This window comes from Equus przewalskii, chromosome 12 (genome assembly GCF_037783145.1).
Source record: "Equus przewalskii isolate Varuska chromosome 12, EquPr2, whole genome shotgun sequence".
Classification (NCBI taxonomy): domain Eukaryota; kingdom Metazoa; phylum Chordata; class Mammalia; order Perissodactyla; family Equidae; genus Equus; species Equus przewalskii.
Genome location: NC_091842.1, coordinates 12,053,688 through 12,073,463, shown reverse-complemented (window position 1 = coordinate 12,073,463; position 19,776 = coordinate 12,053,688). Strand labels below are relative to the sequence as shown.

At 55.9% G+C, this 19,776-nt stretch overlaps 1 protein-coding gene across 13 annotated transcripts in view; it reads right to left on the bottom strand.

The window, feature by feature from the left end:
• Positions 1-1,015: 1,015 nt before the first annotated feature.
• Positions 1,016-19,776, bottom strand: part of GTF2IRD1 (GTF2I repeat domain containing 1) — a 110,289-nt gene continuing 91,528 nt past the window's right edge. For all 13 annotated transcript variants that reach the window (XM_070567781.1, XM_070567784.1, XM_070567779.1 and 10 more), the window contains 5 exons: positions 8,701-8,778; positions 7,101-7,293; positions 4,792-4,829; positions 2,474-2,610; positions 1,016-1,252 (listed from right to left, as the gene is read on the bottom strand). In XM_070567781.1, coding sequence (XP_070423882.1) covers positions 1,184-1,252; positions 2,474-2,610; positions 4,792-4,829; positions 7,101-7,293; positions 8,701-8,778 — 515 coding nt within the window. In that variant the 3' untranslated portion in view covers positions 1,016-1,183. The remainder of the gene's footprint in view (positions 1,253-2,473; positions 2,611-4,791; positions 4,830-7,100; positions 7,294-8,700; positions 8,779-19,776) is intronic.

Sequence of the window (19,776 nt, the reverse complement as noted above, 5' to 3'; positions counted from 1 at the left end):
CTGGCTATCACCCCCGCCCCCCAATCTCCTTTGCCTAGCCCACAAGTCCATCCACACGGGCCACTGAGAAAAAGCACACAGCTTGGCCCGAGTGCATGGCTTGGCCAGCAGGACCCAAGCTGCATTTCTGCCCCCTCCCTCCTCTGCAGCTCAGCACCATGAACAGGGTACAACCTGCTGACCGTCCCCACCTACCCCTGCTCTTACCTCCGGCCACTCTCCTCAGGTCCTCTGCTCCAGCGACTCCCCGTTCCTGGAACACCCCAGTTCAGTCCAGCCTCTCTGCAGCCCTTACACGCAGCTCTCCTCCTGGAATGCCCACCTGCCCCACCCCTCCGCATTAGGTCCCACCAACACCTACCACGCTCTTCAAGACCCACCTTCCAGGACCCTTTCCTGCTGCTGCACCAGGTGAGGGCCCCTGCTCTTCCCGTCAGGACCGGTGGCCCGCATGCCTGTCTCCCCACCAGGAGTGAATGAGCAGCCACGGTGGGCCAGGCCCTTCAGTCCTTCTGCTTCCAGTCTTCTTCCTCCCTTCCCTTCCCACCCACCCCCAAAGTGGTCTTTCTGAGACACAGCGGTGGCCCATCGCTCCACTGCTCAGATGGCCTGACCTTGACTGAAAACCCCTCCAGGCCCAAGGCAGAGCCCTCCTCCAAGATGCCTTCCCTCCCGCCATGGGGAGTCCACGTTTGATGGTCATGCCAACACTTTGACTTCACCTGAGTTACTGGGGCCAACAGCCCCTACCACATCGTGCACCCTGAGGCCAGGGGCTCGGCCTGGCGCTTTGCCTTTGGTGGCGCCTCATCCCAAGGTCGCGTGGCCCCAGCAACAGAGAAATGAGTGAAGTCTGTGCCCAGACACGAGGCCCAGCGGTGAGGGACACCACCTCTGCTTGGGCAAGGCAGGAGGGCCCTGGCCGGTCCCGTGGCCGGGGTCCTGACCTTGTCCCAGTGATGGCTTCGGCCGCAATTCCAAAAGAGAACATACAACAGTTAAGAGCAAAGGCAACTTTTTTTTTTTTTTTTTTTTTACTTATTTAAAAAGGCCTTGGTGGCAGGAATATAGTGTAAAAATCCTTGGAAAAACTAAAAGGCATTGATACATATCCGAATATACATTTTGTACATAAATTACATTTCCTTAGTCTTTCTGAGTGAGGTCCTGACGGCGCTGAGGTCTAGTAATTCAGGGGTCCTGGGAGCTGCACGTTCAGGCCGGCATAGTCCACCATGTACATTGGCCATTGCTAGAGAGAGGGGACAAACGTCCGGGTTAGGACTCCAGGTGAGGCAGAAGAATGCCAGAACACTTAGCTCTGCTTTCAGAAAGGCTTCCTCAGACGCTGGGCCCAAGGAAGGCACGTGCGCTGCTCAAGGCCCCATGCTTCACCAGTGGTCACAGAGCCCTGGGACGAGAGCCCCCCTGTGTCCTGGGGCTAACGATGTGGGCCTGCCATGAAGGCCTGAGGAACTGGGGCTGGGCTCACAACTGGCAGCCACCCCCATAACCTCAGCGCCCCCAGGCCTCATCCTCCAAAGCAGCTGTCACGTCTCTCTGTGGTGGCAGGAGCTGGGGAGCCTCTGTGAGCACTCAGCCAGCTAGGGAGGATAAAGGACAGCTTGACCTTTGGGGTTTTCCAGGGAGGGGGTGAAGGGAAACATGGTCACAGGACAAAGAAATCCTAAAATCCAGGAGAAAAAAGAACTCTGTGACTATGTATGGTGAACGGATGTTACCTAGACCTACTGTGGTCAGCATTTTGCAACAGATACAAATATCGAATCGTTATGTTGTACCCCTGAAACTAATATAATGCACTGTATGTCAATTATACCTCGATTAAAAAAAATAAAAAGAAATCCTAAAATCATTTTCAAATGTGTGCCAATATCCTCCCCCTTTGGACTCACGCTGGCAAAGCTAATATTCTGAAGTCACAGTGAACTCTCAAGTGTGAGCCCCCAGTGAGCTTCTCCTCTCGCGGGGAGGGAGCCCAGCCCGGCCTCATGGCAGAACAGGTGGGCCTCTGGAGTGGGTCCTCCGACCCTTGTGCTCCTCGTCTACACAGGGTGGGTAACACCCACCCCTCACAGGGCTGTGGCAAGGCTCGGAGTGATGCAAGCACAGAGATCAGCCAGGCCTCTGGCTGCCCGGGAACCCAAGAGTCTGCTGGGGGTCCTGCTCTGGCACTGCCCAGGGGGCTGGGCAGGTCCCTTCCCGTTCCTGGGCCTCGGCTTGTGCACCTGCCCCGTGGGGATGTGACCTCTGCCCAGGCCCTGTGAGCACCTGATATGAGGGGCACTGTCTCTGGGTAGGACAGGTAGCTGCGCCTGTAACCCTGAGGCTGCAGAGCCCCTCCGAGCCCACCGCCCCACCGCCCACCGCCCCCCGCCCCAGAGCAGGTGGCCCTGCCCGGTGCGGGCAAAGGCAAAGAGCAGAGGGCAGGGCCAGCTCTGTGCAACTTTACCACGAGGGAGATCTGGTTGGAGGATGCCACGGGCTCCGGGTTGGAGGACGAGGACGAGGAAGACGAGGAGGAAGAGGAGACGGAGTTCCCCTCAGAGACCCGCTTTCTCTTGCGCTTGGGAACGCTGCTGTCTTTGGCTGGTGGGAAAGGAGGCTGCTGACGCTGGATGCCAAGGCCACGATGTCTCGGCTTCCCTGCCCCTCTGGAGAGGCCTTTTTCAGGTTTAAAGTCGCCTTCTCAGCATCCGAGGCTCCACACCCACCAGCGGCTGAGGCCGCCTCTCCGGCGTCCTTCCCTAACCAGGCCCCGCAGCCCATTCGCCCATCCTCTGGCCTCGGCTAACACGAGACCCGCACCCCGAGGCGGGCTCAGGCCCAGGCCTCGTCACACCCTCCCCACACCATCCAGCCTGCAGGGTCCCAGCCTCCCCAGAACTCCCAGAGCCCCCCGGGGCCCTGCATGCCATGGTGAAGAGCATGGCCTTCGGAGCGGCACAGACTTGGTCCTTGGTGACCGTCAGTGAATGGCCCTGCACCGTCACTTCCTCACGAGTGAGACGTGAGTAAGATCCTGCAGGGCTGCTGTGAGGGCCTATGAGATAATGCACCTGGCCCGCATAAACACTGAAAAACTGAACTGCTAGCATATCGTTGTTAGTGTTAGTGCTGATGTGGGATGACCTGGACCTGACAGTGCCGTTCCAGATGACGGTTCACGGGTCTGAGTCAACAGGCAGTGTCCCAGTGGAAAGAAACTCTGCTTTAGAGTCAGAAGTCCTAAGTTCAAGTTCCATGGCTGCCACTTTCTAGCTGTGTGACCATGGGCAAACGGATTAATCTCTCTGAGCCAAATGGGGAAAACAATGTGATGTGAGACTCAAAGGAGATTGTGTGAAAACGCCCAGTACCAAGCCCAGCAGAGAGCAGGACTCAGCAGGGGTTTGGTTGCTGCTGTGTCAAATTGATGAGGATACACAAGACTTAGAAACAAGATGTGGAGCTGTGTAGGGCGTGGGGCTTGCCTGAGTGGACCAGCCACTGCGTAGAAAATGGACACAGCCCACCAGAGGTGTCATAATGACACAGTGTGAAGGCAGGCTGGGCCCACGAGGCAACTGTGGGTCCAGCTGGTGAAGAAAGACCGGAGCCTGGGACCTGTGACATGGCACAAACAGAGATGCTGGGAGACAGAAGGCTCCGGAGCAGAAGGAGCCCAGGGAATGAGCCAGAGAGGAGGGAATTTTGTGGGAGAAGCCACAAAAAAAGAAGTCAGAGGTGCTGGTCCAGGGCTGTGGCCATCCTGGGGTCACCATAAGACCCTCAAGACGGCCACGGTTGGGGAGTGGTGGATGTAAGTGTCGCCATCCGCCCTCTGGGCATCTTCCCCCAGCTCTCCTCCTGGAGGCCTCTGCGGGCCTGTCTGCGTCTCTGCCCTGGACTTGAGGGCAGCTCCCAAAGCTGGCCGCCTCGCCACCCCCGGGGTCTAGGGCCGTGCCTAGCCCTTGGGATCAGTGCAGGATAGAAGGAGGTGGCTTCTGGCTGGACCGTGCCATCCTGGGCTGTGGACTTCCACGTGAGCTTGGACTCATCTGGAGCTGAGACCTCAGGTCAGGCCAGGGTGGGGCGGCCTTGCTGAATCCATCACTGTCCCCACTGAGCAGCCACCAACTGACTCCGTGGCCTTGGTGAGTCCCTTGCCCTCTCCGGGCCGCGGTTTCCCAGCTGTACAGGGAGGGGTGGGATGTCTCTTGATCCAGGTTTCTTGATCAGAGGCGCACCTCCCAGTCACCTGGGGCACGTCCTCCTGAGTCCTACGGAACACCTTCTCACACAGAACCATCACACCAGCAGGCCCGCAGGTCCCCACAGACTGAGAGGCTCTACGAGCCCAGGGTCTGGAGCAGGCGTGCACCCTGCGAACGCGGGCAGAATCGGGGCGGGTCCAGCCCACCTTGGGCAGCGCAAACCTGCGTACCCGCTGCCGGCCACACGCCACCCCCGCTTCCCTAGGCGGCTTCCACCATGCTACTGGCATCCCCTCCTCGTGGCTCCAGCCTGCCCCTCGTCCAGTCTAGCTGGTCTGACATGCTCAGCTGTGCTGTGGCAGGGCCCCTCTGAAGGGTACCCGCAGGCCTCTTGGGCCTTCTGGGGACACTGGCCCTGCAGATGGAAATCTCAGGCTCCCTGGGGAGGCACTGGGCAGGGGGACTGTACTTTTCTCTAGGCGGTCAGCCACTTGTTGCATGCCACCTGGACCAGATCTGTCCACAGACTGGTCCCCAACAGGCAGAACGGTGGCCTCTCCAGCCTGGGACTTACCTGGCATCTTGGTGTCATTGCAGATTTCTGCAAAAGGTCTGAAAAAGAAAGAAATGAGGTAGCAGTTGGAAATGGGGCTTTCCTTCTCCCTCTGCCCCGCTCCCCAGACATGGCGCCATCTCCCAGGAGATGAGATGCTGCCGCCCCTGGAGCCTGGTCAGCTAAGACCTACACGAGAACGGTGAGCATCCCCTGGAGCAGGTGGACACTGGCCGGCCTGGCGCCGTCAGTGCCGTGCCAGGCAAATCGGCCCCTGCGCTGGGCCTGGCTTCCCCGTCTCCGAAGCGAGGGTGCTTTCTGACCAAGGGGTCAGAAATGTGTGCCCAGACTTATGGAAATGGATATTCGCCACAGAGTTATTTTTTATGTATCTTTTAATTTTTATTTTATTATTTTACTTGTAGTATTATTTACACGAACAACAACAAGAAATTAAACACAACCTGAATATCCATCAGTGGAGGACATTGTGGTGTATCTACGCAGTCATTAAAGGGAGCCGTCATGGACATGGATGACGCTCCCGTGTGTACAAGCCAGCCAGACAGGAAATGTCAATTTTGTTTACTGTCTACAGATAAACACCCTATGATCTCAGTTTCATTTTCTAAAAGCATATTTAATAGGCATTAAAGAAAACTGGAGACACGGCAGGAAACCTCCAGAACGTCTTCAGTGGTTCCTCTGGGATGTACGCCTATGGGGTTGGACATTTTTGCCTGGGGTTTCCTGCATTTTCCAGTAGTTACTTCAGGGGGTGGACTGTAGGTGGGAGGGGAGGAAGGGTCTCTACTTTTCATTTGAGACCCTTCTGAATAATTTTATTTATTTATTTTTGGTGAGAAAGATTGGCCCTGAACTAACATTTGTGCCAATCTTCCTCCATTTTGTACGTGGGATGCCACCACAGCATGGCTTGATGAGTGGAGCTAGGTCTGCACCTTGGATCTGAACCCATGAACCTCAGGCTGCTGATGCAGAGTGCATGAGCTTAACCACTAGGCAACTGGACTGGACCCATGAATAATTTGAATTTTTTTGACACATGCAAATATTATTTTAATTTTAAAACATCTACTGTAAAATTGAAAAGAAAATATGTGTCAGGGTAAAAGTACAAAAGAAATGTCCCAGAGCATTGATTCTAAAAGGAGAGTTACAGTTATGGGTTATCTTCTTCTTTTCTTCTACCTTTTTGTATTTCCCAAGTTTGCTGCAAGTATTTTTTTTAATTGAGGTCTAATTGACATACAGGTGTACAATGTAATGATTTGATGTTTGCATACATTGTGAAATGATCACCATCGTAAGTCTAGTTAACATCTGTCACCACACCTAGTCACAAAATTTTTCTTTCTTGTGATGAGAACTTTTAAGATCTACTGTCTTAGCAACTTGCAAATATGCCATATGGTATTACTAACTATAGCCACCATGTGTAATCTTTTTAAATCTGAAAATAATCAAATAAACTATTGTACTTTTTTAAAAAAGACTGTAAGGATACATGGCAAAATGTGGAGAGAGATTATCTCTGGCTGACCAGACTACTGAATTTCTGTTATTTTCTAAATATATTAAAGTGGGTAAAAATTAACAGTATAGTCAGAAAAAGTCAAATTTAATTAAAATTTTAAAAATAGACACCCATGAATGTTGAGGCTGTGTTTTTCAGTAGAACGGGGCTGGAATCAGGACACCTGGTGCCATCGACTGAAGGTCTGTGTCCCCCAACATTCATGTGTGGAAACCCTATCCCAGTGCAATGGCACGAGGAGGCAAGGTGTCTGGGAGGTGAGGAGATCGTGAGGGAGGGGCCCTCGTGAATGGGACTGGTGTCCTTATGAACCCCGGAGAGCTCCCTTGCCCCTTCCGCCACGTGAGGACACAGAGAGGAGACGGTCATCTGCGAACTAGGACGTGAGTCCTTGCCGGACACCCAGTCTGCTGGCAGGTGGATCTTGGACTTCCAGCCTCCAGAGCGGTGAGAAGTACATGTCTGCTGTTTATAAGGCACCTGGTCTCTGGCACCTGTTGCAGCAGCCTGAATGGAGTCAGATGCCCGGGTTTGGGTCCCCGCTGACCCACCATGACTTACACTGTCCCTTTCCTCGCTCTGGGTATCAGTTCCCTCATCTTTGAGATGAGGGTGTGAAGCTGCCTGTCTCCTGGATTCTGTGAAGTGAAGGTCTCTCTCTCCTCTCTCTTCAACTCCTGGCTGGTCTGCTTGGGGACTCCCCTCCCAGATCCAAGCGGAGCCCTCCGTGCCCTCGCCTGCTCTGCCCCGGCCCCGGCCACTGGGCACTCACTGGAGCTGGTTGATGATGACCATGCGGACGCGCTCCCGGGCCTTCAGGATCTTCTCCAGCCGGTGGATGTCGTACGTGTTGGGGTTCCGGAAAGGGATGTCATCGGGCAGGCCCGTGACCTCGACGGCGTCTGGGCTGTCCCGGATCAGCTTGTAAGGGACCAGCACAGGCCGGTTCAGGCCCAGGGCCTCACCTAGAGGACACAGGGGGTCAGGGCAAAGGGAAGATGCCCCCTGTGAAAGGCCCAGCGCTCTGGGGAAAGGGCTGGAAGCTGGCAGGGCCCAGCTTAGCAGCCACCACACTGCAGAGTTAAAAAATCAATACACACACGATTTTTTTTATCCAACTAGCAAAATTAAAAAGCTAACACCCAATGCTGATATTTGTTAGGATTTGTTAAGTGTGCACCCCTAGAACTGACAAATGAGGACTTGATGTCTGCTTAAAATCCACCATTATTACGTAAGAAAAAAGAGAGTCCTTACTTGAGTATTTACGGATGAAATGATATCATATCTTGGATTTGCTTTAAGGACTAAAAATATAAAACTGTGTATGTGGACAGAGATGAAATACGATTGGTAAAATGCTGATAATCAGAGAAGCTGGGTCTGGGTTACATGACGGGCCATTATGTCATTCCCCTCTGCTTTTGTATACGTTTGAAAACTGACTGCAAAATTAAAAGTGAAAAAGACACCACCACAAACCACCAGCAGAGTGGCTTCCCGTTGCTCTCAAAATGAAACCTCAGGCTTGCCCACCTCTCCCCTTCCCTCCCCGGGCGCCTCCCCACCGGCTGCTCAGGCTCCTGGCCGTCTGTTCCAGCCTGACACTGAGGCCTCAGCCGAGATGTCCCATCTTCCAAGGGCTTTCCTGCTCACCGGCCCAGAGAGGCCGTGGCTCCCTCCCCCGCCCCGCAGCATTCTCGGTCACGCTCGCTACTGCAGTTTCTTCTTTTCCTTTATCACGTTCTGAAATTCTTCTGTAAAATTTTTTTTTATTACTGCCTGTCTCCTTTGCTACAATGCAAAATGGAGATAATACTAAATTCAGCACAAATACAACGTCACGTATGTAGAGGCCCTGTCGCAGCCTGGCCGTCAGCGATCCAGAAAGTGCTCCATCAGCCGCAAGTGGGTCACTAACTGCCCTGTCGGGGGCTCTGCCCTGGCGCCCTGGGGCCTTCAGCACAGAGCCTGGCATCTCGGGGCTCCCATCTACCCCACGTTCACCTCCCGTGCAGACTGAGCCCCAAGACGGCGGGATAAGCCCCTTCCTCTAGAGGCCCGGGCAGACGGGCGCCTGCATGAGCCAGCACTTGGCCATGGGCCACCCCTCTGGGTACAGCCCGGCCCTGGGGGAGCACAAGCGCTGACCGCTGTCACTGCCGTGCGCCACAGACCGGGGTCTTTCCCCTTTCTCGGATGGGGAATGAGAGTCAGCTCCCATCAGTCATGGGCAGGGCAATCGTGTCCCCAGGGAGCAGGCAGGCCAGCGGGGGGCACCCGGAGGAGATGCTGGCTGCAAAGTGAGGAGGGGCCACCCAGGAAGGCTGGCCCCACAGACCCTGCCCCCTGGGCCTGTCCCCGGCACTGACCGTATTTCTCATTGAAGAGCTCCTTCACCTGTTCCCGGAGGATCACCTTCTCCCCCAGTCTGTTGGCATCATCTTCATCTACAAGAGGAAGATAAGGGGGCATGAGTGCTGGCACAGCCTCAGCCACTGGACCTGTTCCTTCTCCCATGTGGCGTCCCTGATCCTCACCTGCCGGAGCAGTCTCTCCAGGCCCGGACCACACCCTTGCAGCCTGTTTCTCACCTCAGTTGTCTGTTTGCATACATACCCACTCATCCACTCACCAACCAGCTACCCACCCACCCACCCATCATCCATCCACCCACCCATCCATCCATCCATCCATTCACCCATCCCACATTCTCTGAACAGCTCCCCAGCATAGGCCCTATATCAGGCACGGAACACCCTGAGGAGAGGGAGGCAGGGACCCTCCTCCAAGGAACTTATAGCCTAGAGGGGTGGTACACAAGCACAGCGCCCACCCAGAAGGGCGACGGGATGCACCCACAAGGAAACATGGGGCATGAATCCAGGTGCACAGCCCCGTGTGTTCGAGTCGGGGAGGCCCCCAGGGAGAGCAGGATGTTTAAGTGGTCTCTCGGGAGGCAGGCAGGGATGGTGATGGAGGGGGTGGGGGTAGGAAAAGACACCCTCAGGACAGCATCAGAGGGTGAGAGGTCAAGCTGGATGCGGCTAGAGCACAGGGTGTGCCCGGGGAGGCAGCTGTGATGGCCTGGGGGTGCGCCACGGAGGTCTGCGGTGTGCTGGCGGGAGTGAGCTGGGCCAGCAGGAACTCAGCCTGGTTGCCTCGCAGAGCGAGAGCCCAAGGCTTCGGCCCAGAGAGACCCTGTGCACCCTCCCTGCCCAGCGGCCAGGCAGCCCTTCGTGGGCACCTGTGCCTGGACCCCGGGCTCCCTCCTCCCTTTCCTGAGCCTAGAGGAGCAGCTGCGGCCAGGCAAGCGCAGGAGACAGGGCCTGGGCTGGGTGGGGAGAAGTGGGCAGTGGGAGAGGCTGGGCTGGACGGGATGCGGGGGTCCTGGGGCAGAGCAGCCTGTGGACCTGTGCCCTGGGCTGGGGAGGGGAGCTGGTCCCGGGGGGCCCCTGTGCACCATCACACACGGTACCCACAGTGGCCGGGCCTCTGGGGCGGGGTGGGAGCAGGCAGGGAGCCAGGGCCTGAGCGATGAGGGCAGAACAGACAGAATGGGTTCGTGCAGAAAAACGACGCCTGTTTTAATCTGGAAAATCTCGCAGCACTCAGTTTCATGTTGGAGGCCAACCCGGGACCTGCATTTCCCAGGCCCCGCCCTCCCCCTGCACCCACTGCCAGGGAGGAGCCCCAGTTCCCAGGCCGGGCGCCTGTGCCGCAGGGCAGACAGCTTCCCACACAGGGCCTGCTGCCCCCTCCTGCCAGAGCTCCTTTACCCGCCACCCGGGGCCTCCCAACTCCCAGCTGCACTGTCTGGTCCCCTTCAGGCCCACACCCCTGGCTCTGCAACCGAGAGTCCCTGCATCCTTCTCTCCTCTACCACAGCCAACCAACTGCCTGGGCGCCCCAGGCCCCATCCCGCCTAACGTCCTCCTCCTGTGTCCCCGTCTCAGGGAGTGACGGCCCTACTCAGCCACATCAAGACCCCAAACTCAGCAGCCCCTAGATCCCCCTCCTTCCCACGTGCCCTGACACGGCCCTTCCAGGTGGTCTCTAGGACCACAGATGCGGCAAGAATCGACTTGACCCTTCCCCAGGTTCTGGCCCAGGGCCACCCAGAGCCTGAGGGAGGCGGAGGACGCTTTTCTTCCGTCCCCTCCACCAGGGGTTCATCTGGTGGTCAGGATTCTGTGCAGGCAAAGCAGCTTGGCACAGGACAGGGCACGGAGCGCCTGGATCCACACCAATGCGGGCCAGACGCTCTGCTAGCAGCTTCCCCAGACACCCCTCATCACAGCTGAGGACAGAGGCTCAGAGAGGTTAAGTAACTTTTCCGAGCTCACATAGCCGCTAACTGCCAGGAATAGTCTGCCTGTCGGACCCCAAAGCCTTGGTCTTCTGCTCCACCACGAGCCCCAGGTTTCCGGAAGTCTGTCTCCCCATCCGTACTAAGCAGGGCTGACCTGTGAGCCACGGGTCTACATTTGTCTTCGGAGTCCAGGGCAGGGCCGACCCAGCGGAACTCCACAAAGCCAAAGGAGGCGGACAAGCACCTCGAGGACGGGCCCCACACGTGAGGCCTCCGTGCATGGCCGGATCCAGAGCACGCATCTCACACCCATCTGCCTCCCTGGAAGCTCCCTTGGCCATGTAGGGGAAGAGACACAGCCAGCCACCTAGGCCTCACTCCGCCCTTGCCTCGGGGAGGTGATGCCAGGCCCTGGGAGGGCACAGAACTTGGAGTCAGAAACCTAGGCTTGCGGGCCATGGGACGTCCCCTCACTGCCTCGTTTGTCCCCTGGACAAAGACTTCGTGAACACAGTTGCATGTTGGGGTGGTGCGTCCCTGGGCATTTAGCAGCGTACAGAAAACGGCCCTACTCTGAGGAGGGAGATGGCGGGCTTGGTAACTGTCAATGCAGGGCCGTGGGGGTCCCAACCCAGCCTGGGATCAGGGAGGGCTTCCTGGAGGAGGTGACAGCCATGCGGCCTCAGCTGCTCATCAGGGCTCCAGGTATCCTGTGGGCACTCAACACGTTAGCAGATGCGGAAACATCCCCTTCTCCTTCCAAGTCCTGCCTCATCTGCGGGGGGAGCACCCCCAAACCAGGCTGCAGCTGACAGGGAGAAGTGACACCATGGGGCAGCCAACAGAAAGCACGCTTGGGTCCTGGGCAGGACACTGCAAATGGTGGGAGCAGTTCAGTGCCGGGAAGGTGGGACCTGGGCTGCCTGCGGAACGCTGGGGACACCAGGAGGTGCCTGAACATGTGCAGAGCCAGGCTCCTGACACCCCCAACCCGCTGTCTGGAGGGGATGGCCAGGCCTGCTGGTCACCAGGCAGCCCCCAAGGACTGCTGTGGGCAGCATTGCCCTCGCCTCGGCTGGGGCAGCCCGGGCACTGCACCTCTAAGTCTGGTCTGCTCGTGGGCAAAACAAGGAGAACAGGGGGCAGGGCCACCGGGGGGGGGGGGGTGGGCACAAATCCTGGGGCTCTGCGGGGCCTCGGCCACCAGCCCAGAGGTCTTCCCCAGCCTCTAAGTGCAGCTCTGTGGCCGGGAGTTAAGAACACACACTGAGTCAGACCGTCTGGGTCCAAACTGTGGCTCTGTCATTAGCTCCCGACCTGGGGTGACCACTGGCTTTCCTCGTTCGGGAAACAGAGACAACAGCAGGACAGACCGTGCGGGGCTGCTGCGGGGATGAAGGGAGGACACATGCCAGTGACTGGCACGGTCGAAGGGCTGGTTATCACTGTGCTGAACCCTGAGTCAGCCACTCTGTTCTGGGGGCGCCTGCCTGAGCTCCACAGACCCAAGCTGGTGGTAAGGACACCAACAGTTGCCAACTTTCCAGGATATTCTCCACTTGGAAATGCCAGAGTTAGGGCTCAGTGCAGGGTGAGCATGTGTGTGTCCTAACATACCTGCTGGATGCCTATATGCAGTGGGGAGGAAGGGGGTCCTCAGGGCCAGCGACAGGGAAGTTCCCAAGCCTGGTAGATAGCAAGGCAATCTTGATTGTAACCCTAATGCCGTGTGGCGTTCGGAAAGTCACTCAACCTCTCTGGGCTTCAGTTTCTAGATCCCTCAAATGGGAATCCTAGCCTGTTGGGAGGATCCAATGATGTCACATATAAAAAAGTTAAGGTGGGGCCGGCCCTGTGGCCAAGTGGTTAAGTTCACATGCTCCGCTTCGGAGGCCCAGGATTTCACTGATTCGGATCCTGGGCAAGGACATGGCACCACTCATCAAGCCATGCTGAGGCGGCATCCCACATGCCACAACTAGAAGGACCCACAACTAAAAAAAATATACAACTATGTACTGGGGGGCTTTGGAGAGAAAAAGGAAAAATAAAATCTTTAAAAAAAAAAGTTATGGTCTCACGCCATCAAAGGCAAGTCATCGTTGATGTTATTAACTAGATCAATGCCTCAATTATCCTGTAGTCTCAGGAAATTAAATTTTACATACGAGACTCTTTCAGATAAAGGAAGTTTATTCTCTTAATTCCTGGGGTTTGTTTTACCCATTCTGGGTAGAACATTTTCTAAACGGCATCAAGTACCCCTTTCTCATTAAGCACGCAGTGGGGGGTCACCCTCAAGGCCCGCCCCCCAGTGCCATCCAGAAAGTGCTGCTGAACCTGTTCCCCCCCGGGGACCCGCTGCCCCCTTGCCCCTGGGCAGCAACACCCTCTGCGGACACCCCGCCTGCCTTCCTCCGCCCCTTCCCCTCCCGCACTCCCGCGTTCTGGTCCCCTCTCACTGCCTTTCTGATCGGCTGGCTGTTGGCCGAGGACTAACGGAATTTTCCCCAGGGAAAAAAGCAGCCAATCTTATTCAGCCACAAGTTGGACATAACTTGAAGCCAGTTGGCTTGAGGCGATGCTGGGGTGGCCCCACAGCCCTCTCCTGGGGCACAGTACAGGAAGCGGGTCTGCACTCAGACTGATGACTGTGCTGCTGTCACCACCGTAAAGGGCACCGAGGCAGCCGGCGGGCGGGCGGCGAGGGAGGGCTGCGCGGAGGGGCAGCGGGCTCCGCGGCCAGGGTGGAAACAGTCCTCCTCTCCCCTCTCGGAGCGCCTCCACGGCCCCTCCTCCGCCCGGCCCGGCTGGGGGATCCAGGCATAAAGCAGACCCTCAAGAGAGCAGACGGGGGTTCCCACCCTGGCAGAACAGCGGCCTCGTGCAGGGAGCAGGGGCTCCTGTGACATGGCTTGCACACCTCCCCTCCCTGGCACCAGACCTTTGCCAGGACAAGAAGGCACCCTCGGGATCACCTTTTAACCCCTTCTCAGGCCTGCACACAGGTGCACAGGGACCCCATCATCTCTTCACAGATGGAGAAACTGAGGCTCAGGAGGGCAGAGGCCGGTGATCTCATGTCCCCAGGGGAACTTTTGTAGATGTGCCAGAGGAAACACGTTCAAGAATGTTAATGGTTTGGGCCGCCTGGTGGCACAGCGGTTAAGTGCGCACGCACTTTCTGCTTCTCTGCAGCCCGGGATTCGCAGGTTCGGATCCCGGATGCGGACATGGCACCGTTTGGCACACGTCCCACATACAAAGTAGAGGAAGATGGGCATGGACATTAGCTCAGGGCCAGTCTTCCTCAGCAAAACAAACAAACAAACAAACAAACAAAAAACCAGAGAGAGAGAGAGAGAGAGGAGGACTGGCAGTAGTTAGCTCAGGGGTAATCTTCCTCCAAAAAAAAAAAAAAAGGAATGTTAATGGCTCTCTTAGGAACAGCAAGACCACGGGAGCAACCCCAGTGGCCTAGAACAGCTGGATGAATCACTCAGTCACTCAACGGAATACTAAGATTCCACACAAAGGAATGTCACGGAACAGGGAAGACAAACGAGCTGCGGCTACACAGCTCAACATTATGTCACATAAGGTGAAGTGACAGAAGCAAGTCCCAGCCTTGACACACCAGGATACCTCGCTCATAAAAGTCAAGAAACAAGGAAAATAAAACAATTTGGGTTTAGGCAAATATTATACGCAACAAAGCCATTTGAAACATCAACCTGTGAACAATGATTACATCCCAGGGGAAAAGCACCATCACAGACATTCGGGGGAGTTTGAGGAGCGGCTGTGCACTGGCTGAAGGGAGCTGTGAAGCTGCCCGGTGGCTAGTGGGCGAGGCCATGCTGAAACATTTAGGCTGAAGAGTCAAGATGTCTTGCAATTTACCGCAAATGGGGAAGGAGAGAGAACGGAATAAACGGGGCGGGGCGTGTGGGGGGACAGAGGGGAACATGGCAAATGTTAAGAATCAACAAATCCAAAGACGAGATATACAAGCAGTCATTATAGTATTCTTCCATTTTTTTCTGCAGTTTTAAAATTTTGGAGGAAAAAACCCATGAGAATGACACATAGAAAGTTGGGGATATTTGTTCTGGGGAGAGAGGGGGGCAGGGTGAGGGGGCACATGGGGGTCACGCTGCGGGACTGTTCTCATTCTTATACGGGTGCTGGGTTCATGGGCACTCAGTGTAGTGTCTACAAACAAGTAAACAAACGAGGGATACGAATGAAAGAATAAAGATAAACGAACACTAAATGCAATGTGGGATCCGGGAACATAAAAAAGGCATTATGGAAAACTGATGAAATCTTTTTCTTTTTTCCTTTTTTTTGAGGAAGACTGGCCCTGAGCTAACATCTGTGCCCATGTTCCTCTATTTTGTATGTGGGATGTGGCCACAGCATGGCTTGACAAGTGATGTGTAGGTCTGTGTCTGGGATCCAAACCCGTGAACGCTGGGTCACTGAAACAGAGCACGCCGAACTTAAACCACTACGCCACCGGGCCGGCCCCACAAAAACTGATGGAATCTTAATGTAAAGTCTGTAGTTTGGCAAATTGCACGCACTCATTAATGTTAATTTCTTGGTTCTGACAAATGTACCACGCTTATGCTGACCCTACGGGGGGCAAAGCCTGCATTTGGGAATTCTATACTATCCTTGCAACTGTTTGGAAGTTAAAGATTATTTCAAAATGAAAAGTTCTATCCATCAATCAATTGATCTTTACATGCAGGGATCGGTGGCAGAGCGGGCCATGAACCCAGGACCAGGACTGATCTGAGCAGAGAGCTCCCCTGCCGAGGGGCGGGGAGGGGGGGTGGGGGGGGGGAGGAAGCAAGCCCTCTGCCTGAGGCCGCTCTGTGCCCCTCCAATCCAGCTCCCTTCTCAGGGGTGGGAGAAAGGTGCTGGGTGGAGGTTGGGTGCTCCATGTTCCTCCCTGGACCCACTGTCTGATTCCTGCTGACCCACCACACACGAGGGGCTGGTCCAATGGCCAACAGGGGCTCTCTGGCTGGGGCCCCCTGGACAGGCTGCCAGGCCCTCTTTGCCCTCTCGGCTGCCAGACTGGGCTGCAAATCCCATGCCGCCTGACTTCATGCCCACTGGAGGCTGTGCACGGCCACTTACCCAGTGATGTCCTCTACTCCTCATGACAAGCCTGATCTCTAGGTGTTATGATCCCATTTCACAGATAAGGAAACTGAGGCTCGGAGGAGTCAAGTGTCTGCCCAAAGCCACCAAGGCCACATGGTCTGCAATCAGTGGCGCTAAAACTTGAATCCAGATCTGTGTAATCCTCAGGCTCTGCTTTCTGCCTGAGAACAGCCCAGCACCTTCTTGGAGGGCTGTCTCACAAAGTGCCCTGCAGCCTGTGGCTCGAACTCGTGAGCCACGCTGGGCAGAGCATCAGCAGGTTTTCCCCTGACGGCTGGCCCTGCCCCAGGGAAATCCTTCCTCTCCTCTCCTCCTGCCTCCTCCATGGTCCCAGCTACACAGCCGAGCAGGCCAGGGACAGCCCTGACCCCAGGCTGGCCGACCTCGAGGGAGAACTGCAGCCATGACTGGCCAGGCACAGAATGCCACGCACTGAGCACGCTGAGCTCCGCCTGGGCGAAGGTGGACAGACCGGGGCAGCAACCGCACAGGCCAGTGGAAAGGATGCGCACTCTGCTGCATCAGCTTGGGGGCGGGGTGGGGGGCTGATTTCAAGGACACGATCCTCACGGTTGTACAACCGCAGCAGCCAACAGCCAGCTCCATGAGAACAGACGCCCCTGTGGGCTGAGACTGGCGTCTACGCTCATCCGTCTGTTCACGACGACAGCCCAGCACCCACAACGATACGTGACACATGGTGGTGCTAAATAAATGTTTGTTAGAGAAAGCAGGCTCTCACATGCCAGGCACCATTCTCAGATCTTTGCACGGATTCCTTTATTTAATCCTTCCGACAACCTATGAGGCTGGTCCTGTGCATGTTTCCATTTTACAGACGAGGAAACTGAGGCACAGAGAGAAAGTGACCTACTCCAGGTTAACAGAGAGTAAGTGGGGAGCCGGGACTTACCCCAGACTTCTAACCACCTCGCGGTGCAGCCTCTCTGTCCTGGCTGCGAAGACAGCGGGAGAGTGTCTGAAACCCAGGCTTTCATCCTGCTGACTGCTCATCAAGAGGTCTCAAGTTAAGACTAGAGCTACCATATGATCCAGCCATTCCACTGCTGGGTATTCATCCAAAGAACTTGAAAACACAAATGCATAGATACCTGCACCCCTATGTTCACTGCAGCCTTATTCACGATAGCCAAGACTCGGAAGCAACCCAGGTGCCCATCAAGGGATGAAAGGATAAAGAAGATGTGGTATATACACACAATGGAATATGACTCGACCGTAAGAAATGATGAAATCCGGCCATTTGTGGCAACATGGATGGTCCTTGAGGGTATTATGCTAAGTGAAATAAGTCAGAGGAGAAAGTCAAATACTGTATGATCTCACTCATAAGTAGAAGATAAAAACAATGACAAACAAACACAGACAAACAGACTGGATTGGTGGTTACCAGAGGGGAAGGGGGTAGTAAGGAGGGGGAAAGGGGTGATGAGGCACGTGTGTGTGGGGATGGATTGTCACGAGTCTTTGGGTGGTGAACATGATGTAATCCACACAGTAATCAAGATACAATGATGTATACCTGAAATTTATCTAATGTTATAAACCACTGTTACTGCAATAAAAAATTAAAAAAAAATAAAAAGGAAGCCAGTACAGTAAAAAACAAAACAAAATCCCTTGTGTGCACATGGAGGGGGCAAGCGGCTCTTGCTCCTACCCCTCCACGATGCGGGCCCTCCTCCCGCCTCTGCACCTGCAACCCCCAAACCCACGCTTCCACCGGCCTCAAGCACCTGACTCTGCACGTCCCCGAATGGCCTCTCCGACCTGCCGCTCCTCCCTGGGCTTCTTGTGGGTCGCTGGCCGCACACTCTTACACGGGTGCTCAGGACAGCAACCCTGGCTGCCTCCAACCCTGCAGCAGGCTGAGTAGCAGCCCCAAAGCTGTCCTCATCCTAATGCCGGAGCCTGCAACTGTGTTTCTCTATAGGGCAGAAGGGACGGCTGGTGTGATGGAGTCACAGATCTTGAGATGAGGAGATCATCCTGGACTATTTAGACGGGCCCTAAACGTAAGGCATCCTTGTAAGGAGGAGGCAGATGGACAAAAGCAGCAGAAGGTGAGCGATGCACTTTGAACGCGAATGGGACCCAATCGAGGAATGTGGGCGGCCTCTAGAAGCTGGAAAAGACAAGGAAACGGATTCCCCGAGAGCTGGGGGGGGGGGGGAGGGGCGCACCTGGCTGACACCCTGACTTTGGCCCTGTGAGGCTCATTTCAGACTTCCTACCTCTAAGACTTCAAAGGGATAAATCTGTTCTGCTTTAAGACGCCGACGTTGGGGTAATTTGTTACAGCAGCCACAGGACTAGCACAAACGCCCTGCGCCCCCTCGCTCCATCCACAAACCCAGGCGGTGACCGTGATGGGCCACTTTCCCATCCAAGATGCATCCTGCAGGTGCAGCCCACCGCCCACGTCACTGCGGCAACACCTCTCCCCGCCTCCCCAAATGCATCCTCTCTTCTAAACAGTCCCTCGTTTAAAGCCTACTGAGGGCTCTTGGTTGTTCACGAGCCAAGTGCATCCTTCTTCCCCTGGTAAACAGGATCCTCCGCTGGTCTGATGCTTCGTGTTTTCGCCCAGCTCCTGTGCTCTCGTCCTGCTCTGCCACTCCCCGTCCCCACGCGAGAGGCCATGAGGAACTCGCTCAGTTTCATGCACAGACAATGGAAACTTGGGGCTCCCCCACCTCAGGGAGCATGGAGGGGCGGCCTTCTCCCCCTGCCCCACCTTGTGTGGCATCTCTAATTCTGCATACGGGGTCACACCTAGGACATGCCACGCCCAAGCCTGGGTCCTGCTGAGAAGCCGTCACTGCTCAGGGCCTGACCCCAGTGTCCCCATGGGACACTCAGCCAGGTCCCTGGGTTGTGGGATCTTCATGGCCATGAGGGGCAAGGGGCTCTCCCCAGGGAAAAAAGGGAGTTTCCCACTGAGCTCTAGGACACCACCCAGTCCTGGGTGCCTGCTGCCTCACCCGCTCCTCACCCTCCTGAGCCATGAGAGCTGAGGGCACCAGAGCTCCAGCGGCCTGACCCGACCCCCTGCTGCTGACCTTCTGCTTTACGGCTTTAAATACCAATGAGACGCTCCCGACTCCCAAACCAAACCTCAGGCCTGGACCGTACCCCTCAGCCCCCGACCTGAGCACGGAACCGCTACTAGATGGCACCCCAGACTTAACACGTCACACACGGAGTGCCTGCCACACCACCCCTCCCCAGCCGGCTCCTCGCACATCTTCCGTCTCAGCTGCTGGCACCGCTGTCCTTCGAGAAGCTCATCAAGATCCCTGAAGTCAAACAGGCCTCCTCTCTCCCTCTCATAGCACACCCCAGCAGGTTCCGCTGGTTTTAGCTCCAAAAGTCCTGGAGCCAATGACTTCCCCCAACTGCCACCACCAGGCCTCAGCTGGCTCTCCCTGCTTCCACCCAGCAGCCAGAGGGATCCTCTTAAATCCCAAACTGGAGTCTGTCTCTCCTCTGCTCGGAAGCCTGCACTGGCTCCCAGCTTACTCGGAGCAAAAGTCCACATTCTTATCCGGCCCCAAATAATCTTCCTTCTCTCCTCATTTCCACCTCATCTCCTACCACTTCCCCCCTCCTTCCTCCAACACCCAGGCAGGCGACCCCAGGGCCTTTGCGGATGCTGTTCTCTCAGCTCACAGGGCCCTTCCCGAGCCTCCTGGCTCACTACCGCCCCCTTCAAGCACTTTACTCAAAAGCCCTCCCTGGCCTCCACCCATCTAATGCTGCAACCCCTAAAAAAGAACACAACCCCTCCTAGCTGCTTCCTTGCTCCTCCTTAGCTCTCCCCCCTAATACGTTGTATACCTGGCAGTGTGTATTCTCTGCACCTGCACCAGCGGGTACGTGCTGTGAGGAGGGTTCTTCATCGGTCTCGGTCAGAAGCCCAGCACCCCGCCCA